Source organism: Salmo trutta, chromosome 18 (genome assembly GCF_901001165.1).
Source record: "Salmo trutta chromosome 18, fSalTru1.1, whole genome shotgun sequence".
NCBI lineage: Eukaryota > Metazoa > Chordata > Actinopteri > Salmoniformes > Salmonidae > Salmo > Salmo trutta.
Genome location: NC_042974.1, coordinates 6313861 through 6339390, shown reverse-complemented (window position 1 = coordinate 6339390; position 25530 = coordinate 6313861). Strand labels below are relative to the sequence as shown.

At 46.4% G+C, this 25530-nt stretch overlaps 1 protein-coding gene across 4 annotated transcripts in view; it reads right to left on the bottom strand.

The window, feature by feature from the left end:
• The window catches only part of LOC115152792 (protein FAM135A), a 51529-nt gene that overhangs the window by 5751 nt on the left and 20248 nt on the right, over nucleotides 1–25530 (bottom strand). Inside the window, exons 5-18 of one of the 4 annotated variants that reach the window (XM_029697589.1) lie at nucleotides 25280–25350; nucleotides 24623–24796; nucleotides 24245–24371; nucleotides 18800–18953; nucleotides 16724–16801; nucleotides 16031–16080; nucleotides 15561–15716; nucleotides 15046–15119; nucleotides 13276–13430; nucleotides 12588–12782; nucleotides 8801–10883; nucleotides 2890–3050; nucleotides 1445–1536; nucleotides 405–502 (exon numbers count right to left, since the gene is read on the bottom strand). In XM_029697589.1, the coding sequence (XP_029553449.1) occupies nucleotides 405–502; nucleotides 1445–1536; nucleotides 2890–3050; nucleotides 8801–10883; nucleotides 12588–12782; nucleotides 13276–13430; nucleotides 15046–15119; nucleotides 15561–15716; nucleotides 16031–16080; nucleotides 16724–16801; nucleotides 18800–18953; nucleotides 24245–24371; nucleotides 24623–24796; nucleotides 25280–25350 (3668 nt within the window). Of the gene's footprint in view, nucleotides 1–404; nucleotides 503–1444; nucleotides 1537–2889; nucleotides 3051–8800; nucleotides 10884–12587; nucleotides 12783–13275; nucleotides 13431–15045; nucleotides 15120–15560; nucleotides 15720–16030; nucleotides 16081–16723; nucleotides 16802–18799; nucleotides 18954–24244; nucleotides 24372–24622; nucleotides 24797–25279; nucleotides 25351–25530 lie in introns of all 4 variants that reach the window. The other 3 variants (XM_029697588.1, XM_029697591.1, XM_029697590.1) reach the window with 3 other exon arrangements.

Here is a 25530-nt window from a genome sequence, read left to right as displayed (position 1 = left end):
GGACAGTGGGAACGGGGTGACTGGCTGGACAGTGAGAACGGGGTGACTGGCTGGAGAGTGGGAACGGGGTGACTGGCTGGACAGTGGGAACGGGGTGACTGGCTGGACAGTGGGAACGGGGTGACTGGCTGGACAGTGAGAACGGGGTGACTGGCTGGAGAGTGGGAACTGGGTGACTGGTGAGGTTGTAGAGCTGAAGAACCCATATGTACCTGATCTTAGAGACGGTGAGGTTGTAGAGCTGAAGAACCCATATGTACCTGATCTTAGAGACGGTGAGGTTGTAGATCTGAAGAACCCATATGTACCTGATCTTAGAGATGGTGAGGTTGTAGAGCTGAAGAACCCATATGTACCTGATCTTAGAGACGGTGAGGTTGTAGATCTGAAGAACCCATATGTACCTGATCTTAGAGACGGTGAGGTTGTAGATCTGAATGTACTGAACTATTTCATCCAACAGCCGGTCTGTCATCTGCTCAAAGTCAGCAAACGTGTCATTCTGTGGGGAAAACAACAAAAAGTCAGACCTAAAGTTCTACAGACTGACAAGGACACGGCATTGTTTACTGCACTTGCATAAGAGGATACACACGAAACTGCACTCCCATGACAATACTGCACTCCCGTGACAATACTGCACTCCCGTGACAATACTGCACTCCCGTGACAATACTGCACTCCCGTGACAATACTGCACTCCCGTGACAATACTGCACTCCCGTGACAATACTGCACTCCCATGAGACGAAACTAGAAGAAATTCCTATTAACCATGCATTGTTGATTGTCATTCAAGTACGAATGGACTTGAAATACATAACGTCCCATAATAATGTGAAGTAAAGAGGCAGATGAGGTAGTGTGGGTTGGTTTAGGTGTCACTCATTCTCATAGTTGGTTTTTGCTTGTTTGGTGGATGTCTGTAGTGTCGGTTGGTTCAGGTGTCCCATAATGAGGTAGTGTCGGTTGGTTCAGGTGTCCCATAATGAGGTAGTGTCGGTTGGTTCAGGTGTCCCACAATGAGGTAGTGTCAGTTGGTTCAGGTGTCCCATAATGAGGTAGTGTCGGTTGGTTCAGGTGTCCCATAATGAGGTAGTGTCGGTTGGTTCAGGTGTCCCACAATGAGGTAGTGTTGGTTGGTTCAGGTGTCCCATAATGAGGTAGTGTCGGTTGGTCCAGGTGTCCCATAGTGAGGTTGTGTCGGTTGGTTCAGGTGTCCCATAATGAGGTAGTGTCGGTTGGTTCAGGTGTCCCATAATGAGGTAGTGTCGGTTGGTTCAGGTGTCCCATAATGAGGTTGTGTCGGTTGGTTCAGGTGTCCCATAATGAGGTTGTGTCGGTTGGTTCAGGTGTCCCATAATGAGGTAGTGTCGGTTGGTTCAGGTGTCCCATAATGAGGTAGTGTCGGTTGGTTCAGGTGTGGTACACTATGGTTAGTTACCTGGTTGCGTTCGGACATGAGGAAGTCTATCCTAGCTCCAGGTAGTCCCAGCTCCAGGTAGGTCTTCACCAGACGCAGGTCAGCACTGTTACCTGGAAGACACAGTATGAAGGAACACCCAAGATATTTCACATTAGACCTGGGTTCAAATACCGTTTGAAATCTTTCAAATACTATGAGCGATGCATTAATTTATGGCTAGGGGTTCTGATAGCGGAACGTTTCGACACCATCCGGTGAAATGGCAGAACGCGAAATATTTTAAATTTTTATTTTAAATATTTTACTTTCATACATTCACAAGTGCAATACACCAAATTAAATCTTAATTTCTTGTTAATCTAGCCACCGTGTCAGATTTCAAAAAGGCTTTACGGCGAAAGCAAACCATGCTATTATCTGAGGACAGCGCCCCATCAAACAAACACATGACAATCATAATTCAACTCGCCAGGCGCAACACAGAAGTCAGAAATAACGATACAAATCATGCCTTACCTTTGAAGAGCTTCCTCTGTTGGCACTCCAATATGTCCCATAAACATCATAAATGGTCCTTTTGTTCGATAAATTCCGTCGTTATATGTACAAAATGTCAATTTATTTGGCGCTTTTGACTCAGACAAAACACCGGTTCCAACTGGCGCAACATGACTACAAAATATCTAATAAATTACCTGTAATCTTGATCCAAACAACTTTCCTAATACAACTTTAGGTATTTTGTTACGTAAATAATCAATACAATTTAAGACGGGATAAACTGCGTTCAATACAAGATGAAAACAAAGTGGAGCGAGCTTTCAGGTCGTGCGCCCCTAACAAACAATCCACTAGACTCGACTCTCGTTCTGAACAGGGCTACTTCTTCATTACTCAAAAGAAAAACATCAACCAATTTCTAAAGACTGTTGACATCCAGTGGAAGAGATAGGAACTGCAAGCAAGTGCCACAGAAATCTAGATTCACATACAAATCCCATTGAAAACACTGTCACCTCAAAAACAAAATCCTGGATGGTTTGTTTGCCCTCGGGGTTTCGCCTGCCAAATAAGTTCTGTTATACACACAGACATAATTTTAACAGTTTTAGAAACTTTAGAGTGTTGTCTATCCAAATCTACCTATTATATGCATATCCTAGCTTCTGGGCCTGAGTAGCAGGCAGTTTACTTTGGGCACACATTTCATCCAGACGTGAAAATACTGCCCCCTATCCCAAACAGGTTTTAACCTGTCTGGAACACCACTACTGGGGCTTTCCTATTGGTTCCATTGCCAAGTCAAGCTTGATCAAGCCCAGGTAAAGGATTTGAAATTATTTCAATAGTATTTGAACCCAGATCGGTTTTCAACATATCGGACCACATGTCCTGTGCCAAAAGAACTGAAGCAGATAACAAGATGGGTTGATTATCTGACTAAATGGATAAGGTGTAGTTACCATCGAGGCCGTGGACACAGACGATGAGGTGGATGCCCTCGTCACAGTTGTCATCCTCCTCCAGGCTAAAGTAAGGAACACTGGAGGCCAGGTCTCCCACCTCACTGTACAGGAACCCTGGTAGTCTCAGCTGCTTCAACTCCTCTTTGGCCGCAACAAAACTACACCACCAGGATAAGGAAGACATTTTTATTATTTGCCTACCCAGTAATGTTGATTAATAATATCAGCTATTATGATAATCATAATAATACTACTACTGTACACGGAGCATATGCACAGTTTACAAAACATTAAGAACACCTGCTCTTTCCATGACATAGACAGACCAGGCGAATCCAGGTGAAAGATACAATCCTTTATTGATGTCACTTGTTAAATCCACTTCAATCAGTGTAGATGAAGGGGAGGAGACAGATTAAAGGATATTGAAGCCTTGAGATAATTGAGACATTGTGTGTGTGTGCCATTCAGAGGGTTAATGGACAAGACAAAAGATTGAAGTGCCTCTGAACAGGGTATCGTAGTAGGTGCCAGGTGCACCGGTTTGTGTGAAGAACTGAGGACAAAAGGGGGGTGCAATGCAATATAAGGAAGGTGTTCCTAATGTTTTGTACACTCAGTGTATATGCCATATAGCTTAATCCAAATTGACTTACAGTCATGCATGCATACATTTTGCATATGGGTGGTCCCAACGGATATCGAACCTACGACCCTTGGCGTTGCAAGCGCCATTATCTACAGACTGAACCACATTAATGTGCAAATGGTGCATCATCCCTGTCAAATCAACCTAATACAGTAAAGTTAACGGAGCAACATTTCCCTAGCTAAGGATGAAGACATAACCATCAAAGAAGCAGAACTGAAATTATTGGACTGTAGGACATGAGATGACTAGACTGTGGACTGTAGGACATGAGATGACTAGACTGTGGACTAAGACATGAGATGACTAGACTGTGGACTAAGACATGAGATGACTAGACTGTGGACTGTAGGACATGAGATGACTAGACTGTGGACTGTAGGACATGAGATGACTAGACTGTGGACTAAGACATGAGATGACTAGACTGTGGACTGTAGGACATGAGATGACTAGACTGTGGACTGTAAGACATGAGATGACTAGACTGTGGACTGTAGGACATGAGATGACTAGACTGTGGACTGTAGGACATGAGATGACTAGACTGTGGACTGTAGGACATGAGATGACTAGACTGTGGACTGTAGGACATGAGATGACTAGACTGTGGACTAAGACATGAGATGACTAGACTGTGGACTGTAAGACATGAGATGACTAGACTGTGGACTGTAGGACATGAGATGACTAGACTGTGGACTGTAAGACATGAGATGACTAGACTGTGGACTGTAGGACATGAGATGACTAGACTGTGGACTAAGACATGAGATGACTAGACTGTGGACTGTAGGACATGAGATGACTAGACTGTGGACTGTAGGACATGAGATGACTAGACTGTGGACTAAGACATGAGATGACTAGACTGTGGACTGTAGGACATGAGATGACTAGACTGTGGACTGTAGGACATGAGATGACTAGACTGTGGACTGTAGGACATGAGATGACTAGACTGTGGACTGTAGGACATGAGATGACTAGACTGTGGACTGTAGGACATGAGATGACTAGACTGTGGACTGTAGGACATGAGATGACTAGACTGTGGACTGCAGGACATGAGATGACTAGACTGTGGACTGCAGGACATGAGATGACTAGACTGTGGACTGTAGGACATGAGATGACTAGACTGTGGACTGTAGGACATGAGATGACTAGACTGTGGACTAAGACATGAGATGACTAGACTGTGGACTGTAGGACATGAGATGACTAGACTGTGGACTGTAGGACATGAGATGACTAGACTGTGGACTGTAGGACATGAGATGACTAGACTGTGGACTAAGACATGAGATGACTAGACTGTGGACTGTAGGACATGAGATGACTAGACTGTGGACTGTAGGACATGAGATGACTAGACTGTGGACTGTAGGACATGAGATGACTAGACTGTGGACTGTAAGACATGAGATGATTAGACTGTGGACTAAGACATGAGATGACTAGACTGTGGACTGTAGGACATGAGATGACTAGACTGTGGACTAAGACATGAGATGACTAGACTGTGAACTAAGACATGAGGTGACTAGACTGTGAACTAAGACATGAGGTGACTAGACTGTGGACTGTAGGACATGAGATGACTAGACTGTGGACTGTAGGACATGAGATGACTAGACTGTGGACTGTAGGACATGAGATGACTAGACTGTGGACTAAGACATGAGATGACTAGACTGTGGACTAAGACATGAGATGACTAGACTGTGGACTGTAGGACATGAGATGACTAGACTGTGGACTGTAGGACATGAGATGACTAGACTGTGGACTAAGACATGAGATGACTAGACTGTGGACTGTAGGACATGAGATGACTAGACTGTGGACTGTAAGACATGAGATGACTAGACTGTGGACTGTAGGACATGAGATGACTAGACTGTGGACTGTAGGACATGAGATGACTAGACTGTGGACTGTAGGACATGAGATGACTAGACTGTGGACTGTAGGACATGAGATGACTAGACTGTGGACTAAGACATGAGATGACTAGACTGTGGACTGTAAGACATGAGATGACTAGACTGTGGACTGTAGGACATGAGATGACTAGACTGTGGACTGTAAGACATGAGATGACTAGACTGTGGACTGTAGGACATGAGATGACTAGACTGTGGACTAAGACATGAGATGACTAGACTGTGGACTGTAGGACATGAGATGACTAGACTGTGGACTGTAGGACATGAGATGACTAGACTGTGGACTAAGACATGAGATGACTAGACTGTGGACTGTAGGACATGAGATGACTAGACTGTGGACTGTAGGACATGAGATGACTAGACTGTGGACTGTAGGACATGAGATGACTAGACTGTGGACTGTAGGACATGAGATGACTAGACTGTGGACTGTAAGACATGAGATGACTAGACTGTGGACTGTAGGACATGAGATGACTAGACTGTGGACTGCAGGACATGAGATGACTAGACTGTGGACTGCAGGACATGAGATGACTAGACTGTGGACTGTAGGACATGAGATGACTAGACTGTGGACTGTAGGACATGAGATGACTAGACTGTGGACTAAGACATGAGATGACTAGACTGTGGACTGTAGGACATGAGATGACTAGACTGTGGACTGTAGGACATGAGATGACTAGACTGTGGACTGTAGGACATGAGATGACTAGACTGTGGACTAAGACATGAGATGACTAGACTGTGGACTGTAGGACATGAGATGACTAGACTGTGGACTGTAGGACATGAGATGACTAGACTGTGGACTGTAGGACATGAGATGACTAGACTGTGGACTGTAAGACATGAGATGACTAGACTGTGGACTAAGACATGAGATGACTAGACTGTGGACTAAGACATGAGATGACTAGACTGTGGACTGTAGGACATGAGATGACTAGACTGTGGACTAAGACATGAGATGACTAGACTGTGAACTAAGACATGAGGTGACTAGACTGTGAACTAAGACATGAGGTGACTAGACTGTGGACTGTAGGACATGAGATGACTAGACTGTGGACTGTAGGACATGAGATGACTAGACTGTGGACTGTAGGACATGAGATGACTAGACTGTGGACTAAGACATGAGATGACTAGACTGTGGACTGTAGGACATGAGATGACTAGACTGTGGACTGTAGGACATGAGATGACTAGACTGTGGACTGTAGGACATGAGATGACTAGACTGTGGACTGTAAGACATGAGATGACTAGACTGTGGACTAAGACATGAGATGACTAGACTGTGGACTAAGACATGAGATGACTAGACTGTGGACTGTAGGACATGAGATGACTAGACTGTGGACTAAGACATGAGATGACTAGACTGTGAACTAAGACATGAGGTGACTAGACTGTGAACTAAGACATGAGGTGACTAGACTGTGGACTGTAGGACATGAGATGACTAGACTGTGGACTGTAGGACATGAGGTGACTAGACTGTGGACTGTAGGACATGAGATGACTAGACTGTGGACTGTAAGACATGAGATGACTAGACTGTGGACTAAGACATGAGATGACTAGACTGTGGACTAAGACATGAGATGACTAGACTGTGGACTGTAGGACATGAGATGACTAGACTGTGGACTAAGACATGAGATGACTAGACTGTGAACTAAGACATGAGGTGACTAGACTGTGAACTAAGACATGAGGTGACTAGACTGTGGACTGTAGGACATAAGATGACTAGACTGTGGACTGTAGGACATGAGATGACTAGACTGTGGACTGTAGGACATGAGATGACTAGACTGTGGACTAAGACATGAGATGACTAGACTGTGGACTGTAGGACATGAGATGACTAGACTGTGGACTGTAGGACATGAGATGACTAGACTGTGGACTGTAGGACATGAGATGACTAGACTGTGGACTGTAAGACATGAGATGACTAGACTGTGGACTAAGACATGAGATGACTAGACTGTGGACTAAGACATGAGATGACTAGACTGTGGACTGTAGGACATGAGATGACTAGACTGTGGACTAAGACATGAGATGACTAGACTGTGAACTAAGACATGAGGTGACTAGACTGTGAACTAAGACATGAGGTGACTAGACTGTGGACTGTAGGACATGAGATGACTAGACTGTGGACTGTAGGACATGAGGTGACTAGACTGTGGACTGTAGGACATGAGATGACTAGACTGTGGACTGTAGGACATGAGATGACTAGACTGTGGACTGTAGGACATGAGATGACTAGACTGTGGACTAAGACATGAGATGACTAGACTGTGGACTAAGACATGAGATGACTAGACTGTGGACTGTAAGACATGAGATGACTAGACTGTGGACTGTAGGACATGAGATGACTAGACTGTGGACTGTAGGACATGAGATGACTAGACTGTGGACTGTAGGACATGAGATGACTAGACTGTGGACTGTAGGACATGAGATGACTAGACTGTGGACTAGGACATGAGATGACTAGACTGTGGACTGTAGGACATGAGATGACTAGACTGTGGACTAAGACATGAGATGACTAGACTGTGGACTAAGACATGAGATGACTAGACTGTGGACTAAGACATGAGATGACTAGACTGTGGACTGTAGGACATGAGATGACTAGACTGTGGACTGTAGGACATGAGATGACTAGACTGTGGACTGTAGGACATGAGATGACTAGACTGTGGACTGTAAGACATGAGATGACTAGACTGTGGACTGTAGGACATGAGATGACTAGACTGTGGACTGTAGGACATGAGATGACTAGACTGTGGACTAAGACATGAGATGACTAGACTGTGGACTGTAGGACATGAGATGACTAGACTGTGGACTGTAGGACATGAGATGACTAGACTGTGGACTGTAGGACATGAGATGACTAGACTGTGGACTGTAAGACATGAGATGACTAGACTGTGGACTGTAGGACATGAGATGACTAGACTGTGGACTGTAGGACATGAGATGACTAGACTGTGGACTAAGACATGAGATGACTAGACTGTGGACTAAGACATGAGATGACTAGACTGTGGACTAAGACATGAGATGACTAGACTGTGGACTAAGACATGAGATGACTAGACTGTGGACTGTAGGACATGAGATGACTAGACTGTGGACTGTAGGACATGAGATGACTAGACTGTGGACTGTAGGACATGAGATGACTAGACTGTGGACTGTAGGACATGAGATGACTAGACTGTGGACTGTAGGACATGAGATGACTAGACTGTGGACTCACGCTTTCATCTGTGGTGTGGGGGCGCTGTCATACCAGCGCAGGCTGTTGGAGGTGAGGGAGGTGGAGGGGGTAGGGACTAGAGGTCTCCCCTGGGAAGAGCCCACTGAGCTGGGGGCCAGGGGGGAGCGGATAGGGGCACCGTAGCCTGGAGGAAGACCCCTGGGCTCCTGAACATGGTCCAGTCCCAACTGTTCAAACAACAGACTCCTCCCTACTGCCCCTCCATCCCCTTCATCCTCCTCCTCCTCGTCAACGACACCGTTCACGAACGCCAAGCCGTCTCCTTCCTCGTAGAAGCCATTCTCTATCATCTGGTTGTCCTCTTCCTCGTCTTCCTCCACAGGCGGCCCCGGCCCCGCTCCGGACAGTATCCCCAGGGTGATAGCTGACGTCTCTACAGGGCTGATCTCAGAGACGTCTGTGCTGGAGCGCGAGCCAAAGTAGTTTTCTACCAGTCCCTTCTTGACCAGGTCACTGCTGCTGGCGGTGGAGTTAGAGGAGGGGTAGGAGGCTGTCTGGGGCTCACTACGGGGGACACCTGGACCCCCTACAGCCCCCTCAGAGAAACCTGTTAACAACCTGGGATCAGTGTTAAGTGTTGACTCAGAGGTTGAGGAAAAAGTCCTAGGAGGCAGATATTGAGAAGCAGAACCCCCACTAGCGGTGGTGTTGAGGCCCATCCCAGCGTCGGGGTGCGTTTGGCTGGGTACGGAGCAGCGTGTTGGGACTGATGGTGGTGGTCCTCCAGAGAACACCAGGCTCTGTTGCTCCTGTACCAGAACACTGGACTTCCTCATTGCCCCTGGGCCTGGTGGCCCCTCGGCCTCCCCTCCTCCTACGCCGCTGGAGCCCCTGGACACAGACGTACCCCCCTCCCCCTCGTCATCCGAGGGCAGCGAGTTGATGGAGGTGAGGGAAGACTGGACGCCGCTGACCGCGCTGATTGTGCTCTCCGGGTTGAGGCCCTCTCCAGCCCCCATGCTGCCCTTATGGACAGAGGTGGGCTGGACGGGCCGGGGAGCAGGGCTGAATAGGGGCCGTTCGGCCTGCTGGGGGCCCAACTCCGTCTCAGGGGCCCCAGCCAGCCCTCCGGCCCCACCCTGGGTAGCCAGCTGGATAGCGAAGGAGCTGGGCTCGCTCTCGATACCAGAGTCAGAGAGACGGGAGGAGGCACTGGGGACTGCAGCACCTCCGTCTGGTGGCAGCCTGATACAATCACCTTTCACCTGCTGTAGAAGCACCAGACCTGGCCTCTGACTAACCTCTGTCATTACCTCTCTACCCCCAGGCCTGTCAGACACCTCAGACCTCCAGTCTCTCATAGCAAGGTGATTAGAGTCGGACATACACAGGTCTGTCTGGGTGATTTCTGGGATCTCTCTTTTGGAGGTCCCATCCCCATCCGTCCGACAGGGCAGGAGAACTGTCACTGTGTCTCCTTGGTACGGGTCCTTGTCACTGGGTTGGACCTCGATGTGCCTGAGTCCAGTGGTGGTAGAACCAGGCGTGTATTGATCGGGCAGCTGCTGGCTGCAGTGGTCAATGGCAGCATTTTTGTGAATTACTTGGTTATTATCTGTGGTGGTTAATCCGGCTACAGCTCCAGGACCAGCCTGGGCCGGCTTGTTCTGTGGGTCCAAGCTCACTAAGGCTGTGAAGTAACCTTTCTGGCTAGCCACGCCACTAGCTACTAGGACGTCATCCTCAAGGAGAGAGTCAAAATTAAGAACAGCATTTGCCTGTCCAGCGGTGGTGGTGGTAGCACCAGGCTCAGGAAAATATTTGGAGATCCTAGTCCTTAGGTCAGTGTTGGAGTCTCCCCCAGTCACCCCCAGCAAGGCATCCCTCTCCCCCTGCTCCCTCTCCTCCCTCTGCTGCTTCAGGCCAGCCTCTCCCTGTCCCTGGGCCGCTCTGTCCTGGTCCGTTTCTCCATGTGTTAGCTGTGAAGGGTTAGCCGAGTTAGCGGCCTTCCCCAGGTTCTTATAGGCCACCAGAACCACAGAGTCCTTGGATCCCTGTCTGATGAGCTTCTTGGCGTTCTCCCTCTCCGTCTTGGCGTTCTTCTTCGGTTTCACCGACTTGCCTTTAATACAAAGAAAAAGTATTTGTTTTATTTTTAAGGGGTTTTATCACAAACCCAACGTGCTTCAGATGAACTGATAAAACATCATGGTTCCCACTCTATTCAAGGAAGTATTGTCAAGGATTTGTCAGTGCCATATTTACCAAGACATAGTAACTATCTCCTGAACGTGTAGCGTAGTAACAATCACCTGAACGTGTAGCGTAGTAACTATCACCTGAACGTGTAGCGTAGTAACTATCACCTGAACGCGTAGCGTAGTAACTATCACCTGAACGCGTAGCGTAGTAACTATCACCTGAACGCGTAGCGTAGTAACTATCACCTGAACGCGTAGCGTACTAACTATCACCTGAACGCGTAGCGTACTAACTATCACCTGAACGCGTAGCGTAGTAACTATCACCTGAACGTCTGGCGTAGTAACTATCACCTGAACGCCTGGCGTAGTAACTATCACCTGAACGCCTGGCGTAGTAACTATCACCTGAACGTGTAGCGTAGTAACTATCACCTGAACGCGTAGCGTAGTAACTATCACCTGAACGCCTAGCGTAGTAACTATCACCTGAACGCCTGGCGTAGTAACTATCACCTGAACGCCTGGCGTAGTAACTATCACCTGAACGTGTAGCGTAGTAACTATCACCTGAACGTGTAGCGTAGTAACTATCACCTGAACGTGTAGCGTAGTAACTATCACCTGAACGTGTAGCGTAGTAACTATCACCTGAACGCGTAGCGTAGTAACTATCACCTGAACGCGTAGCGTAGTAACTATCACCTGAACGCGTAGCGTAGTAACTATCACCTGAACGCGTAGCGTACTAACTATCACCTGAACGCGTAGCGTACTAACTATCACCTGAACGCGTAGCGTAGTAACTATCACCTGAACGCGTAGCGTAGTAACTATCACCTGAACGCGTAGCGTAGTAACTATCACCTGAACGTCTAGCGTAGTAACTATCACCTGAACGTGTAGCGTAGTAACTATCACCTGAACGTGTAGCGTAGTAACTATCACCTGAACGTCTAGCGTAGTAACTATCACCTGAACGTCTAGCGTAGTAACTATCACCTGAACGTGTAGCGTAGTAACTATCACCTGAACGTGTAGCGTAGTAACTATCACCTGAACGTGTAGCGTAGTAACTATCACCTGAACGTGTAGCGTAGTAACTATCACCTGAACGTCTAGCGTACTAACTATCACCTGAACGTCTAGCGTACTAACTATCACCTGAACGCGTAACGTAGTAACTATCACCTGAACGCGTAACGTAGTAACTATCACCTGAACGCGTAGCGTAGTAACTATCACCTGAACGTGTAGCGTAGTAACTATCACCTGAACGTCTAGCGTACTAACTATCACCTGAACGTCTAGCGTACTAACTATCACCTGAACGTGTAGCGTAGTAACTATCACCTGAACGTGTAGCGTAGTAACTATCACCTGAACGTCTAGCGTAGTAACCATCACCTGAACGCGTAACGTAGTAACTATCACCTGAACGCGTAACGTAGTAACTATCACCTGAACGTGTAGCGTAGTAACTATCACCTGAACGTCTAGCGTAGTAACTATCACCTGAACGTGTAGCGTAGTAACTATCACCTGAACGTGTAGCGTAGTAACTATCACCTGAACGTCTAGCGTAGTAACTATGACAGTAACTATTCCTATGAATAATAACACACCTTTGGACTTGGGCAGGTCTGGGCAGTCATCGGGCCAGGTTGTGTCCATCATGGTTGGAGGCCGAGGCTCCAGGATGGGGCTGGGGAAGGATGCTGCGGCAGCTGCAGTGGAAGAGGATGAGCTGGCCTTAGAGTTACCGGAGGACGTGGAGCCACTCCGGGGGTTATGTATGCCCAGCCAAGGCCCGTCCCGATCTGAAGCAGGGGAAACCAGAGTGTGGAGAAAATCTCAATGACCTTTATCCACCAAGTAGATTTACATATACCCAGAATTACATTAGGTGAAATGGTGCTGCCACCGTAAACTGAATCAACAGACAGATATATAGAGACGATACACAACAGACTAAATATATTCATAGAGAAAGACAAAGAAACACTTCCATGTTGCCACTTTCCAGTCTCACTTCAAATGTTCAAGGCACTTAGATGAACAAGTTACTGTGATTGTAGAAATCATATTTCAAAGCGTAAGCGTGAATGTGATTTTCCCTGATTAATCACAAATTCCTGCTTTTATGACATAGCCCTCTATACATACATCATAACCTAGCCCGAAAACGTTATTTACTTTCCTGACTTTTCTAAATTGAAGTGATTACATCCCTGTTTTAAATAGCTGTCTCTCTAACGGTCTGCCATGTTACTCATAGAAACACAATCTATTTCATTCTATTTCGTCGCTGACCTTCCGTGATAGAGTCCAGGTATCTGTCCTCGAAGATGATTGGCAGGGAGCTGACGTCCCCGTCCAGGTCGGCACACGCAACAGGAAGTGGTGGTAGAGACAGGAAGTAGGAGGAACTCTTGATGGCTGTGGTCATCTGCTGGTGGCTGTGAGCACTGACGGAGGAGGGGAGAGAAAGAGAAGACGAGGGGAGGGGAGAGAGAGAGAGAAGACGTGAGGAGGGGGGAGAGAGAGAGAAGACGTGAGGAGGGGGGAGAGAGAGAGAAGACGTGAGGAGGGGGGAGAGAGAGAAGACGTGAGGAGGGGAGAGAGAGAAGACGTGAGGAGGGGGGAGAGAGAGAAGACGTGAGGAGGGGAGAGAGAGAGAAGACGTGAGGAGGGGAGAGAGAGAGAAGACGTGAGGAGGGGAGAGAGAGAGAGAGAAGACGTGAGGAGGGGAGAGAGAGAGAAGACGTGAGGAGGGGAGAGAGAGAGAAGACGTGAGGAGGGGAGAGAGAGAGAAGACGTGAGGAGGGGGAGAGAGAGAAGACGTGAGGAGGGGAGAGAGAGAAGACGTGAGGAGGGGAGAGAGAGAAGACGTGAGGAGGGGAGAGAGAGAAGACGTGAGGAGGGGAGAGAGAGAAGACGTGAGGAGGGGAGAGAGAGAAGACGTGAGGAGGGGAGAGAGAGAAGACGTGAGGAGGGAGAGAGAGAGAAGACGTGAGGAGGGGAGAGAGAGAGAGAAGACGAGGGGAGGGGAGGGGAGAGAGAAGACGAGGGGAGGGGAGGGGAGAGAGAAGACGAGGGGAGGGGAGGGGAGAGAGAAGACGAGGGGAGGGGAGAGAGAGAGAAGACGAGGGGAGGGGAGAGAGAGAGAAGACGAGGGGAGGGTGAGGGGAGAGAGAAGACGAGGGGAGGGGAGAGAGAGAAGACGTGAGGAGGGGAGAGAGAGAGAGAAGACGTGAGGAGGGGAGAGAGAGAGAAGACGTGAGGAGGGGAGAGAGAGAGAAGACGAGGGGAGAGAGAGAAGACGAGGGGAGGGGGGGAGAGAGAGAAGAGGGGAGGGGGGAGAGAGAGAAGAGGGGAGGAGGAAAGAGAGAGAAGACGTGAGGAGGGGGGAGAGAGAAGACGTGAGGAGGGGGGAGAGAGAAGACGTGAGGAAGGGAGAGAGAGAAGACGTGAGGAGGGGAGAGAGAGAAGACGTGAGGAGGGGAGAGAGAAGACGTGAGGAGGGGAGAGAGAGAGAGAAGACGTGAGGAGGGGAGAGAGAGAGAAGACGTGAGGAGGGGAGAGAGAGAGAAGACGTGAGGAGGGGAGAGAGAGAAGACGTGAGGAGGGGAGAGAGAGAGAAGACGTGAGGAGGGGGAGAGAGAGAAGACGTGAGGAGGGGAGAGAGAGAAGACGTGAGGAGGGGAGAGAGAGAAGACGTGAGGAGGGGAGAGAGAGAAGACGTGAGGAGGGGAGAGAGAGAAGACGTGAGGAGGGGAGAGAGAGAGAAGACGTGAGGAGGGGAGAGAGAGAGAAGACGTGAGGAGGGGGGAGAGAGAGAGAAGACGTGAGGAGGGGGGAGAGAGAGAGAAGACGTGAGGAGGGGAGAGAGAGAAGACGTGAGGAGGGGAGAGAGAAGACGAGGGGAGGGGAGGGGAGAGAGAAGACGAGGGGAGAGAGAGAAGACGTGAGGAGGGAAAATCTTCATTTTCTGTTGTTGTGAATTGGTGGTTAATTCATCATATAAAAACAAACAAACAGAAACAGGACACACACAGAAGACGTGTTAGTAGTTTGTCTTACTGTAGTTCCTGATAGGCCAGCGCCGTTTGTCTCGGGTGTTCCAGACAAAAGAAGGCCTCTGCAAATCTCCGCACCTGAAATAAGGAGAGCAAGAAACCAGAATGAGAACACATGAACAATGTGAGGTGCTCCATGGTCAGCAGGGTTAGTGATGTGCACCATGGTCAGCAGGGTTAGTGAGGGGCTCCATGGTCAGCAGGGTTAGTGAGGGGCTCCATGGTCAGCAGGGTTAGTGAGGGGCTCCATGGTCAGCAGGGTTAGTGAGGGGCTCCATGGTCAGCAGGGTTAGTGAGGGGCTCCATGGTCAGCAGGGTTAGTGAGGGGCTCCATGGTCAGCAGGGTTAGTGAGGGGCTCCATGGTCAGCAGGGTTAGTGCGGTGCACCATGGTCAGCAGGGTTAGTGAGGTGCACCATGGTCAGCAGGGTTAGTGAGGGGCTCCATGGTCAGCAGGGTTAGTGAGGTGCTCCATGGTCAGCAGGGTTAGTGAGGTGCTAGGTGCTACTAATCTACTCACTCTGAGTGTGTGATGCTCCACAGCCAGCAGGGCAGCAACATTCTCCTGCAGTGAGACCACCTCCAGGAACTGACCCCACAGAGCCATGAGGAGGGAACACAGCTGGGCCAGGTTCATATTGACCAGCTCTGCCAGCTCGTCCGGGCTCTCTGCCCTCTGCTGTTGGAGAGAGGGGGACATAGATTCAACCAGTATAGACACCAGGGGGCGCCACAAAGACAAGCTAAAACACAAACACAGGCCCTGTTCCAATACTTCCATGTTTCCTTGAGGAAAGCACATCTCTATTTGAGTTCAAATCCAATCATACTCAATGAAGAACTTAGTCCAGGAGTTTAAGTCCAGGAGTTTAATCTGGATCAGGGAGACCTGCCATAGTGCTGGAAGTGATTAGTCCACTAAGTAGACCTATCGACTTGACTATGAAAAGGGCTCAGACAGTGAGCTGATGGCAGAAACTAATATCGTACCTTGACTTGATCACAGAGCTCAGTGAGACGGTTCTCAACGTCTAGTTCCTCTGGAGAACAAAACAAAGAGCATTAAAAGAGGTCCTTTTTTTGTTGTCAATTCCACAATCATACACAGATCTGTCAAGTCTGACAGACAGGCTGTAAAGTCAACAGTATCATTAGACATAAGAGCCAATCAGATGGATGAAGAGAGGACAAGAAGATAGGAGCGAGCCAGAGAGAGAGAGAGAGAGAGAGAGACCTGGCCCCCAGAGATATGACTGTGACAGAAAAGGACTAGAAGATAGAAGAGAGCCAGAGAGAGAGAGACCTGGCCCCCAGAGATATGACTGTGACAGAAAAGGACTAGAAGATAGAAGAGAGTCAGAGAGAGAGAGAGACCTGGCCCCCAGAGATATGACTGTGACAGAAAAGGACTAGAAGGCGGCCCACCTGTGGAGAGAAGGAAGTGTGTGAATAAACGACAGACAGAGGACTATGACAGGCACTGACCTCTAGGACTTATAGTGACTGAAAGACTGAAGTATTGAAGCACACAGAAAGATGACCAGGTATGTGGGGGAAAAAGAAAGGAACCAAAAGAGGAGAAAGCAAAGAAACCAAATGGAAAAGAAAAGAAATGAAGAAGCAGGATGAATTGAGGGTAGAGGGAAGGGACGGAGGGGTAGGGTTCAGGTAGGGGGGACATACCTATGAAGACGTGCCTTTGGTCTGGAGGGAAGGGTCTTCTGAGTACTCTCTCATAAAGGACTTGCATGCTGGGCTTGGCTAGTAGGAGTGATTGGCACATATATAAGGGCATGTTTAACCTTCTTGTTGTTACTATGCCCTCTAAGGTTAGAATGGATTAATAAGTACTTGATCATGTTCAGGATGAAACGTTTGTTTTGACTGTAACTAACAGTCTGTGAAGGACCAGACCACAGCTAGTTGTAGGGAGGAGAGTTGATGTTGTGACTGTGACTAACAGTCTGTGAAGGACCAGACCACAGCTAGTTGTAGGGAGGAGAGTTGATGTAGTGACTGTGACTAACAGTCTGTGAAGGACCACAGCTAGTTGTAGGGAGGAGAGTTGATGTTGTGACTGTGACTAACAGTCTGTGAAGGACCACAGCTAGTTGTAGGGAGGAGAGTTGATGTTGTGACTGTGACTAACAGTCTGTGAAGGACCACAGCTAGTTGTAGGGAGGAGAGTTGATGTAGTGACTGTGACTAACAGTCTGTGAAGGACCACAGCTAGTTGTAGGGAGGAGAGTTGATGTTGTGACTGTGACTAACAGTCTGTGAAGGACCACAGCTAGTTGTAGGGAGGAGAGTTGATGTAGTGACTGTGACTAACAGTCTGTGAAGGACCACAGCTAGTTGTAGGGAGGAGAGTTGATGTTGTGACTGTGACTAACAGTCTGTGAAGGACCACAGCTAGTTGTAGGGAGGAGAGTTGATGTTGTGACTGTGACTAACAGTCTGTGAAGGACCACAGCTAGTTGTAGGGAGGAGAGTTGATGTTGTGACTGTGACTAACAGTCTGTGAAGGACCACAGCTAGTTGTAGGGAGGAGAGTTGATGTTGTGACTGTGACTAACAGTCTGTGAAGGACCACAGCTAGTTGTAGGGAGGAGAGTTGATGTTGCATGTGGAGGTGTTAAGTTATACATGTAGCTGGTTTGACTTGTTCAGGTGTTTTAAAGGGACAGTACGAGATTCTGGCAATGATGCCCTTTATCTACTTCCCAAGAGTCAGATGAACTTGTGGATACCATTTTTCTGCCTGTTAACCATCTAGAACTTCCATTATATACTGAATGCAGAGACATGAAAATGGAATCAACGAGTTCATCCGACTCTGGGGAAGTAGAAAACGGCTTCAAGGCCCAAATCTTGCACTATATCCCTTTAAGAACATCTAAAACCAACTACACCAATGTCGTACTGTCCCTTTAAACTTCAGGACATAAGAGGAGGCACATCAATGACAGAGCCTACTGTCTATATCCCAATACCTTCTTACAGTGCAGGGCAAGAGTGTTCACTAGGCTACAAAGTGAAGGGTCAGAATAAGCTAAAAGCTCAGTTGTATCACATCAGTTCCAGATAGTGGTGAATAGGATTAGAGATGTGGCCCACCACCAGGACACTACTGCAGGAAGTCAGCACTCCAAAGGTGAGCAAGTGAACTACTACCATCAAGTTCCTTCTAGAACGGCTAAAATGACTCTTTTTTTGTAGGGGACAGGGAGCAAATGATGACATGCAAATACTATGATAAACAACACAGCCAGTTCATGAAGACAAATGCAAAATACATCCTACTCATTCTAGATAGACATTCTAAAACGCAAATGAGAGAAGAGCACAACATTAAACAAGAGCGTTATAACAGTAAAGTCTGGTAGCAGGCTAGATGTTTGTGTTTCTGGATCATGTTGGGGTGTAATACAGAGCTGAATCTCCAGTAATTCTCTCACTGGGTATCAGAGCTCTGTAAATCTAATTCATCAACTCAAACCCTGCAGTCAAATCAAGCAGCAGGTCCAGCGTTGTAATGTCAACACCAAAACGGAGGTAATAAATGGACTATGCAGGAATGACCCAGTCTGTCAGCGCCACAGATCCATTACATCTGTGGAGCATCAACATCCTGGAGTTTCTTTCCATTTCAGTTGACACTGTTTTTCTCCATGCAGCCACCTGGCAATGTGATGGGTGTGTGACTGAGTGTTTCTAGTGTCAGAGAGCCGGTGTTACCATGGTGTAGTGTAGGCCTACCTAGCTCCATGCGGTGTGAGGAGGGCAGGTCCTTGCTGACAGAGGTGAAGTAACCAAACAGGCCCTGGTAGGCCAGCAGTAGGCTGGCACAGAGACTGTGGTGAAGGCTGAATGCATGCTGCAGACATTGGTCTGACACCAGGAATGTTCTGCCCTGAAGGGAGGGAGACACACAGGGTGTTAATAACAGGTCATAACAGGCTATGACATGTCACAGATGCTGTGACACACACACAGTTAAGACAAGGTCAGTGAAGAGAATGGATTCCTCATTGCACTCCTTTATGGTTTACTAAGTAATGGCTGCTTTCTTAACGTCAATCGATTGTTCCCCTTTTATCCTATTGATACTATTATGCTGCTTTGCCTATGCCAAGATCTTTCTAATAGGCCAAGATCTTTCTAAATGGGCCAAGATCTTTCTAAATAGGCCAGGTTCTTTCTAATAGGCCAATATCTTTATAATAGGCCAAGATCTTTCTAAATGGGCCAAGATCTTTATAAATGGGCCAAGATCTTTCTAATAAGCCAAGATATTTCTAAATAGGCCAAGATATTTCTAATAGGCCAAGATCTTTCTAATAGGCCAAGATCTTTCTAAATGGGCCAAGATCTTTCTAAATGGGCCAAGATCTTTCTAAATGGGCCAAGATATTTCTAAATGGGCCAAGATATTTCTAAATGGGCCAAGATCTTTCTAATAGAATTAGCTGGCTTGGTAAATCCATCCATTTTCTACAAGCAGCAGAAGCACACTAGGCTAGGTAACTTTCATATCTGGAGAAATCCCCAAATACATCACTCAAAGACCAGCATCTCATCAGGCCTGTCATTTGGCAAAATTTAACATTTTAAATATGCAGCTAGAACGTGATATGAATCATTTAACCTTATCCCTTCCATTTACTGCCTGGAATGAATATGAATCATATAACCTTATCCCTTCCATTTACTGCCTGGAATCAATATGAATCATATAACCTTATCCCTTCCATTTACTGCCTGGAATCAATATGAATCATATAACCTTATCCCTTCCATTTACTGCCTGGAATCAATATGAATCATATAACCTTATCCCTTCCATTTACTGCCTGGAATCAATATGAATCATATAACCTTATCCCTTCCATTTACTGCCTGGAATCAATATGAATCATATAAACTGATCCCTTCCATTTACTGCCTGGAATCAATATGAATCATATAACCTTATCCCTTCCATTTACTGCCTGGAATCAATATGAATCATATAACCTTATCCCTTCCATTTACTGCCTGGAATCAATATGAATCATATAACCTTAACCCTTCCATTTACTGCCTGGAATCAATATGAATCATATAAACTGATCCCTTCCATTTACTGCCTGGAATCAATATGAATCATATAACCTTATCCCTTCCATTTACTGCCTGGAATCAATATGAATCATATAACCTTATCCCTTCCATTTACTGCCTGGAATCAATATGAATCATATAACCTTATCCCTTCCATTTACTGCCTGGAATCAATATGAATCATATAACCTTATCCCTTCCATTTACTGCCTGGAATCAATATGAATCATATAACCTTATCCCTTCCATTTACTGCCTGGAATCAATATGAATCATATAACCTTATCCCTTCCATTTACTGCCTGGAATCAATATGAATCATATAACCTTATCCCTTCCATTTACTGCCTGGAATCAATATGATTCATATAACCTTATCCCTTCCATTTACTGCCTGGAATCAATATGAATCATATAACCTTATCCCTTCCATTTACTGCCTGGAATCAATATGAATCATATAACCTTATCCCTTCCATTTACTGCCTGGAATGAATATGAATCATATAACCTTATCCCTTCCATTTACTGGTGGAATGAATATGAATCATATAACCTTATCCCTTCCATTTACTGCCTGGAATGAATATGAATCATATAACCTTATCCCTTCCATTTACTGGTGGAATGAATATGAATCATATAACCTTATCCCTTCCATTTACTGGTGGAATGAATATGATGTGAAATAACCTGTATGGTACCACTGACAGGATAGCCATTACTAAGGAGGATGGCTGTTATGAAACCAGAAGAGGTCGATGGATTTCACTGCTTTCTGAGCTGTGGTGTGTGTGTGTGTGTGTGTGTGTGTGTGTGTGTTCTGAGCTGTCCCATTAGGTCTGGCTACATGTATCTTTGGTGGGGACTGAGCATTGTCTCTAGCATTCCACTTCAGTGAGCATGTTGCATTCAGGCATCAACCCAATCTGTGTGTGTGTGTGTGTGTGTGTGTGTGTGTGTGTGTGTGTGTGTGTGTGTGTGTGTGTGTGTGTGTGTGTGTGGGCTAGCTATTAGCTACCCTCCTACATGTCGGTGTAATTACAAACCAGTTACTTCTAGACCTCCAGCTAAATGCAACATCTCTCCCTAATGGCTTCTAGTAGAGCTTCTTCTTCCCCATCTCATCAGTCAATAACCTCTCCTACCACAACTTGTTTTCCTTCTGCCCTGTACCTCACAGTCTTTATAAAGTACAGCTTGTCCGTGGCTGCAAAACACTCATTACTAGCAGCTTGTCCCTGGCTGCAGAACACTCATTACTAGCAGCTTGTCCCTGGCTGCAGAACACTCATTACTAGCAGCTTGTCCCTGGCTGCAGAACACTCATTACTAGCAGCTTGTCCCTGGCTGCAGAACACTCATTACTAGCAGCTTGTCCCTGGCTGCAGAACACTCATTACTAGCTGCTTGTCCCTGGCTGCAGAACACTCATTTCTAACAGCTTGTCCCTGGCTGCAGAACACTCATTACTAGCAGCTTGTCCCTGGCTGCAGAACACTCATTACTATAGAAGTCATTACTAGCAGCTTGTCCCTGGCAGCAGAACACTCATTCCTATAGAAGTCATTACTAGCAGCTTGTCCCTGGCAGCAGAACACTCATTCCTATAGAAGTCATTACTAGCAGCTTGTCCCTGGCTGCAGAACACTCATTCCTATAGAAGTCATTACTAGCAGCTTGTCCCTGGCAGCAGAACACTCATTCCTATAGAAGTCATTACTAGCAGCTTGTCCCTGGCTGCAGAACACTCATTCCTATAGAAGTCATTACTAGCAGCTTGTCCCTGGCAGCAGAACACTCATTCCTATAGAAGTCATTACTAGCAGCTTGTCCCTGGCAGCAGAACACTCATTCCTATAGAAGTCATTACTAGCAGCTTGTCCCTGGCAGCAGAACACTCATTCCTATAGAAGTCATTACTAGCAGCTTGTCCCTGGCTGCAGAACACTCATTCCTATAGAAGTCATTACTAGCAGCTTGTCCCTGGCAGCAGAACACTCATTCCTATAGAAGTCATTACTAGCAGCTTGTCCCTGGCAGCAGAACACTCATTCCTATAGAAGTCATTACTAGCAGCTTGTCCCTGGCAGCAGAACACTCATTCCTATAGAAGTCATTACTAGCAGCTTGTCCCTGGCTGCAGAACACTCATTCCTATAGAAGTCATTACTAGCAGCTTGTCCCTGGCAGCAGAACACTCATTCCTATAGAAGTCATTACTAGCAGCTTGTCCCTGGCTGCAGAACACTCATTCCTATAGAAGTCATTACTAGCAGCTTGTCCCTGGCAGCAGAACACTCATTCCTATAGAAGTCATTACTAGCAGCTTGTCCCTGGCAGCAGAACACTCATTCCTATAGAAGTCATTACTAGCAGCTTGTCCCTGGCAGCAGAACACTCATTCCTATAGAAGTCATTACTAGCAGCTTGTCCCTGGCTGCAGAACACTCATTCCTATAGAAGTCATTACTAGCAGCTTGTCCCTGGCAGCAGAACACTCATTCCTATAGAAGTCATTACTAGCAGCTTGTCCCTGGCAGCAGAACACTCATTCCTATAGAAGTCATTACTAGCAGAAAAAGGGTAAAAAAAATACATAACTTTCGGACATCATGGTTGGAAGATTCCCGGAATTAGGAGGGGAATAAGTATGAAATCTGTGAATCCTCCAACAGGATTTCTGGATGAAGGTGTACTAGACGGGTCGATTGTTTGGTTGATATGCTGTTGGTGGACAGATTTCTTTAGATATTTTTTCATGGCACACGAGACAGCTGTCTGATTCCTGCCTGTCTCAGTGGACTAATCTGTTGCGGAGGAAGCAGGGATGGCACAGTCCATCACTCTAAGACAGGCATCGGCAATGTAAGGCACGCGTGCCGAGAGGGTGTTTGCTTTGGTACCTCAAGCAATTTGATAGAATGGAGAAAATAAGCGAAATTGCATTGGTTTTCCATAAATGTCTAGTGCTTTGGACCCGACACCGTTTATGAGAGTATTCCTTAGGCCTACAGTACAGTATGCGTGAAGATAATGCTTTGGGTATCCTTTAAAATGTTGAGTTAAGAAGGTGAGTGTGGCTTAGATGGACAAGACTCGTCTCTCTTCAGAATGTGTCTTCTCCGGCCAATTCATTGTTTCATATTAACTGTGTGAATGGTTTGTCCTTTGATTGTTAACTTCTATCAATTCCCCATAACACCAGTAGTACATTTACCTTTCATTCTCATCATATCTCATTACCTACGTTTGTTTTGTTAGGGCCATTTCGGTAATAGATTCAACATGTTATTATTCGGCCTACAGTCAGGGAAGAAGAAGAGCTACTGGAAGCCATTAGTGAGAGATGACTGATTTATCTGGAGGTCTAGGAGTAATTGGTTTGGAATTACCATTCTCATTGTCAGAGTGGACACGTTGTTTGCAGAGCTCACAACCTATGCTACACTCGTGAGAAACACGTTTTGGTTTATTTCATTCCATTTAAGAGTTTGGTTAATTTATTCATTGTATTATGTTTGGAGCGCACCTGATAATATTGTGTAAGGATGCGCATCTGATTATCCATAGAAGTAGACCTAGGCTTCCTGGCCTGTGTGCAAATGTGGAAATGTAGAAATGTGGCCATTTGGGGAAGTCTGATAGTATCTGTGATGGTCTTACCTCACCACCACTAATGAGCTGTGGAGCTTATCAAAGTGTTTATTTCTTTACCTCAAACAGCAAGTCAACAAAGTCTGTTTTTACACCCACTGAGAATGACAATAGTTCCTGAATGTATTTGAAAAATCTTTCTAGCTTTCTCCCTTCGATAAAAGGGAAAATATCATGGTCTGATCCAGTGGAAACGCCATAGCAGGAGCGGGAGGAGGAGGGTCAGGAAAATGTATTTTTCATTTGGTTATGCTGATCTCTGGCTCCCTCAAGTAATTTGTGCATCTTAAATATTTAATCACAAGCTCAGTACATACAATTCATTTTATTAAAACACATAGGGTGTGTCTATATATGGAAAAAGACATGTTTTAGAACAGACAACTCTGTCGACCAACATTTTGTTTTAGAGGAAGACAGCCCTGAGGCCTAACCTATACTTACATCAACAGACAGCTGTTTGACATAGCTGGTTCCAAACACCACATTCTCCAGGGCCGGGATGACAGAGTCTTTACTCTGCTGGGGGGCGTTGCGGTTCAGCCATGTACTCTTCACTAGCCGGGGGAAACTACAACAGACAAACAGCCATTAAGGAATCAGGCCTTACTGGTCAACAGCTTTCAGTTCTACTGCACTGAAGACAAAGTCTGAACTGGAGGTTGGAGAAATATAGTGTAGATTTACATTGAAGTCATTTAGCAGACGCTCTTATCCAGAGAAACTTACAGGATCTATGCTTATTTATTGAAGTGATGATATATCCAAGTCAGTCTGAAGTCACACCATATTCCCTATACAGTGTGTGTGTGTGTGTGTTACCTGATGAGGGGTTGGTGCAGGGCAACCAGGGATGCGTGGACGGCCATAGAGACGACAGACAGGTGGAAGTAGTCGAACATGATATTGATGTGTTGGTGGATGCCTCGGTTCAGGCTAAAGTGCAAGCGGAGCGAACGACTGCTGATGTTCTGCAGGGAGCTGAGCTCCTCGGGCCTAGTGGGAAACAACGCATCTGCTGGAGAAACTCAAATCATACAATAGAAACATGTATTCATATAGAAACATAAAGAATATAAAAAACTGTGTGCAATGTTTCCATCTAAAGTATTGGAAAATCTACTTGAAATGCACTGCTGCACACTCCCTTGGTATAAACAGACACCATCAGACGCGTCTAAAACTTGCCGACAGACAGGGTTTATTAAGGACACCATAGCAGAGGTTCAAAAACACAATCTTTATCTAAAAATAGCCAGATCTGGGTTAAAATACTACTTGAAGAATTTAAAAAACTTTATCTGGGCTTGACTGAGCTTGCCTGGTGTATTAGTTGCAAACCTGCAACCCCCATCCATCTGTCTTTCTGGGCAGGCTAAAGAAAACACTAAAAGTACAGTATCTAAGATTTCAACTGGTGTTTGAACACAGGTTTGGTAACAGCATGAGGCACAGTGTTCGTTCCATGATGAAACATACGAGAAGTCTCCATCTGTGAAGTATAACTCCAGAGAGAGCTGGAAGTCCATGTCATTCAGGGATTCTTCTACCTGAAGAGGGATAGAAACAGACAGGGGAAACAATCATTTCAGAGGGGGAAAAAAAACTGAGTGAGTGATAGTGAAAGTGAGCCTATTTCCCCATCAACAGAGGAACTGATTTCCACCATGACAACAACCCAAGAGCACCATTCACTAGGGTACTATGTAGTATGAAGCAATGTGCAGTAC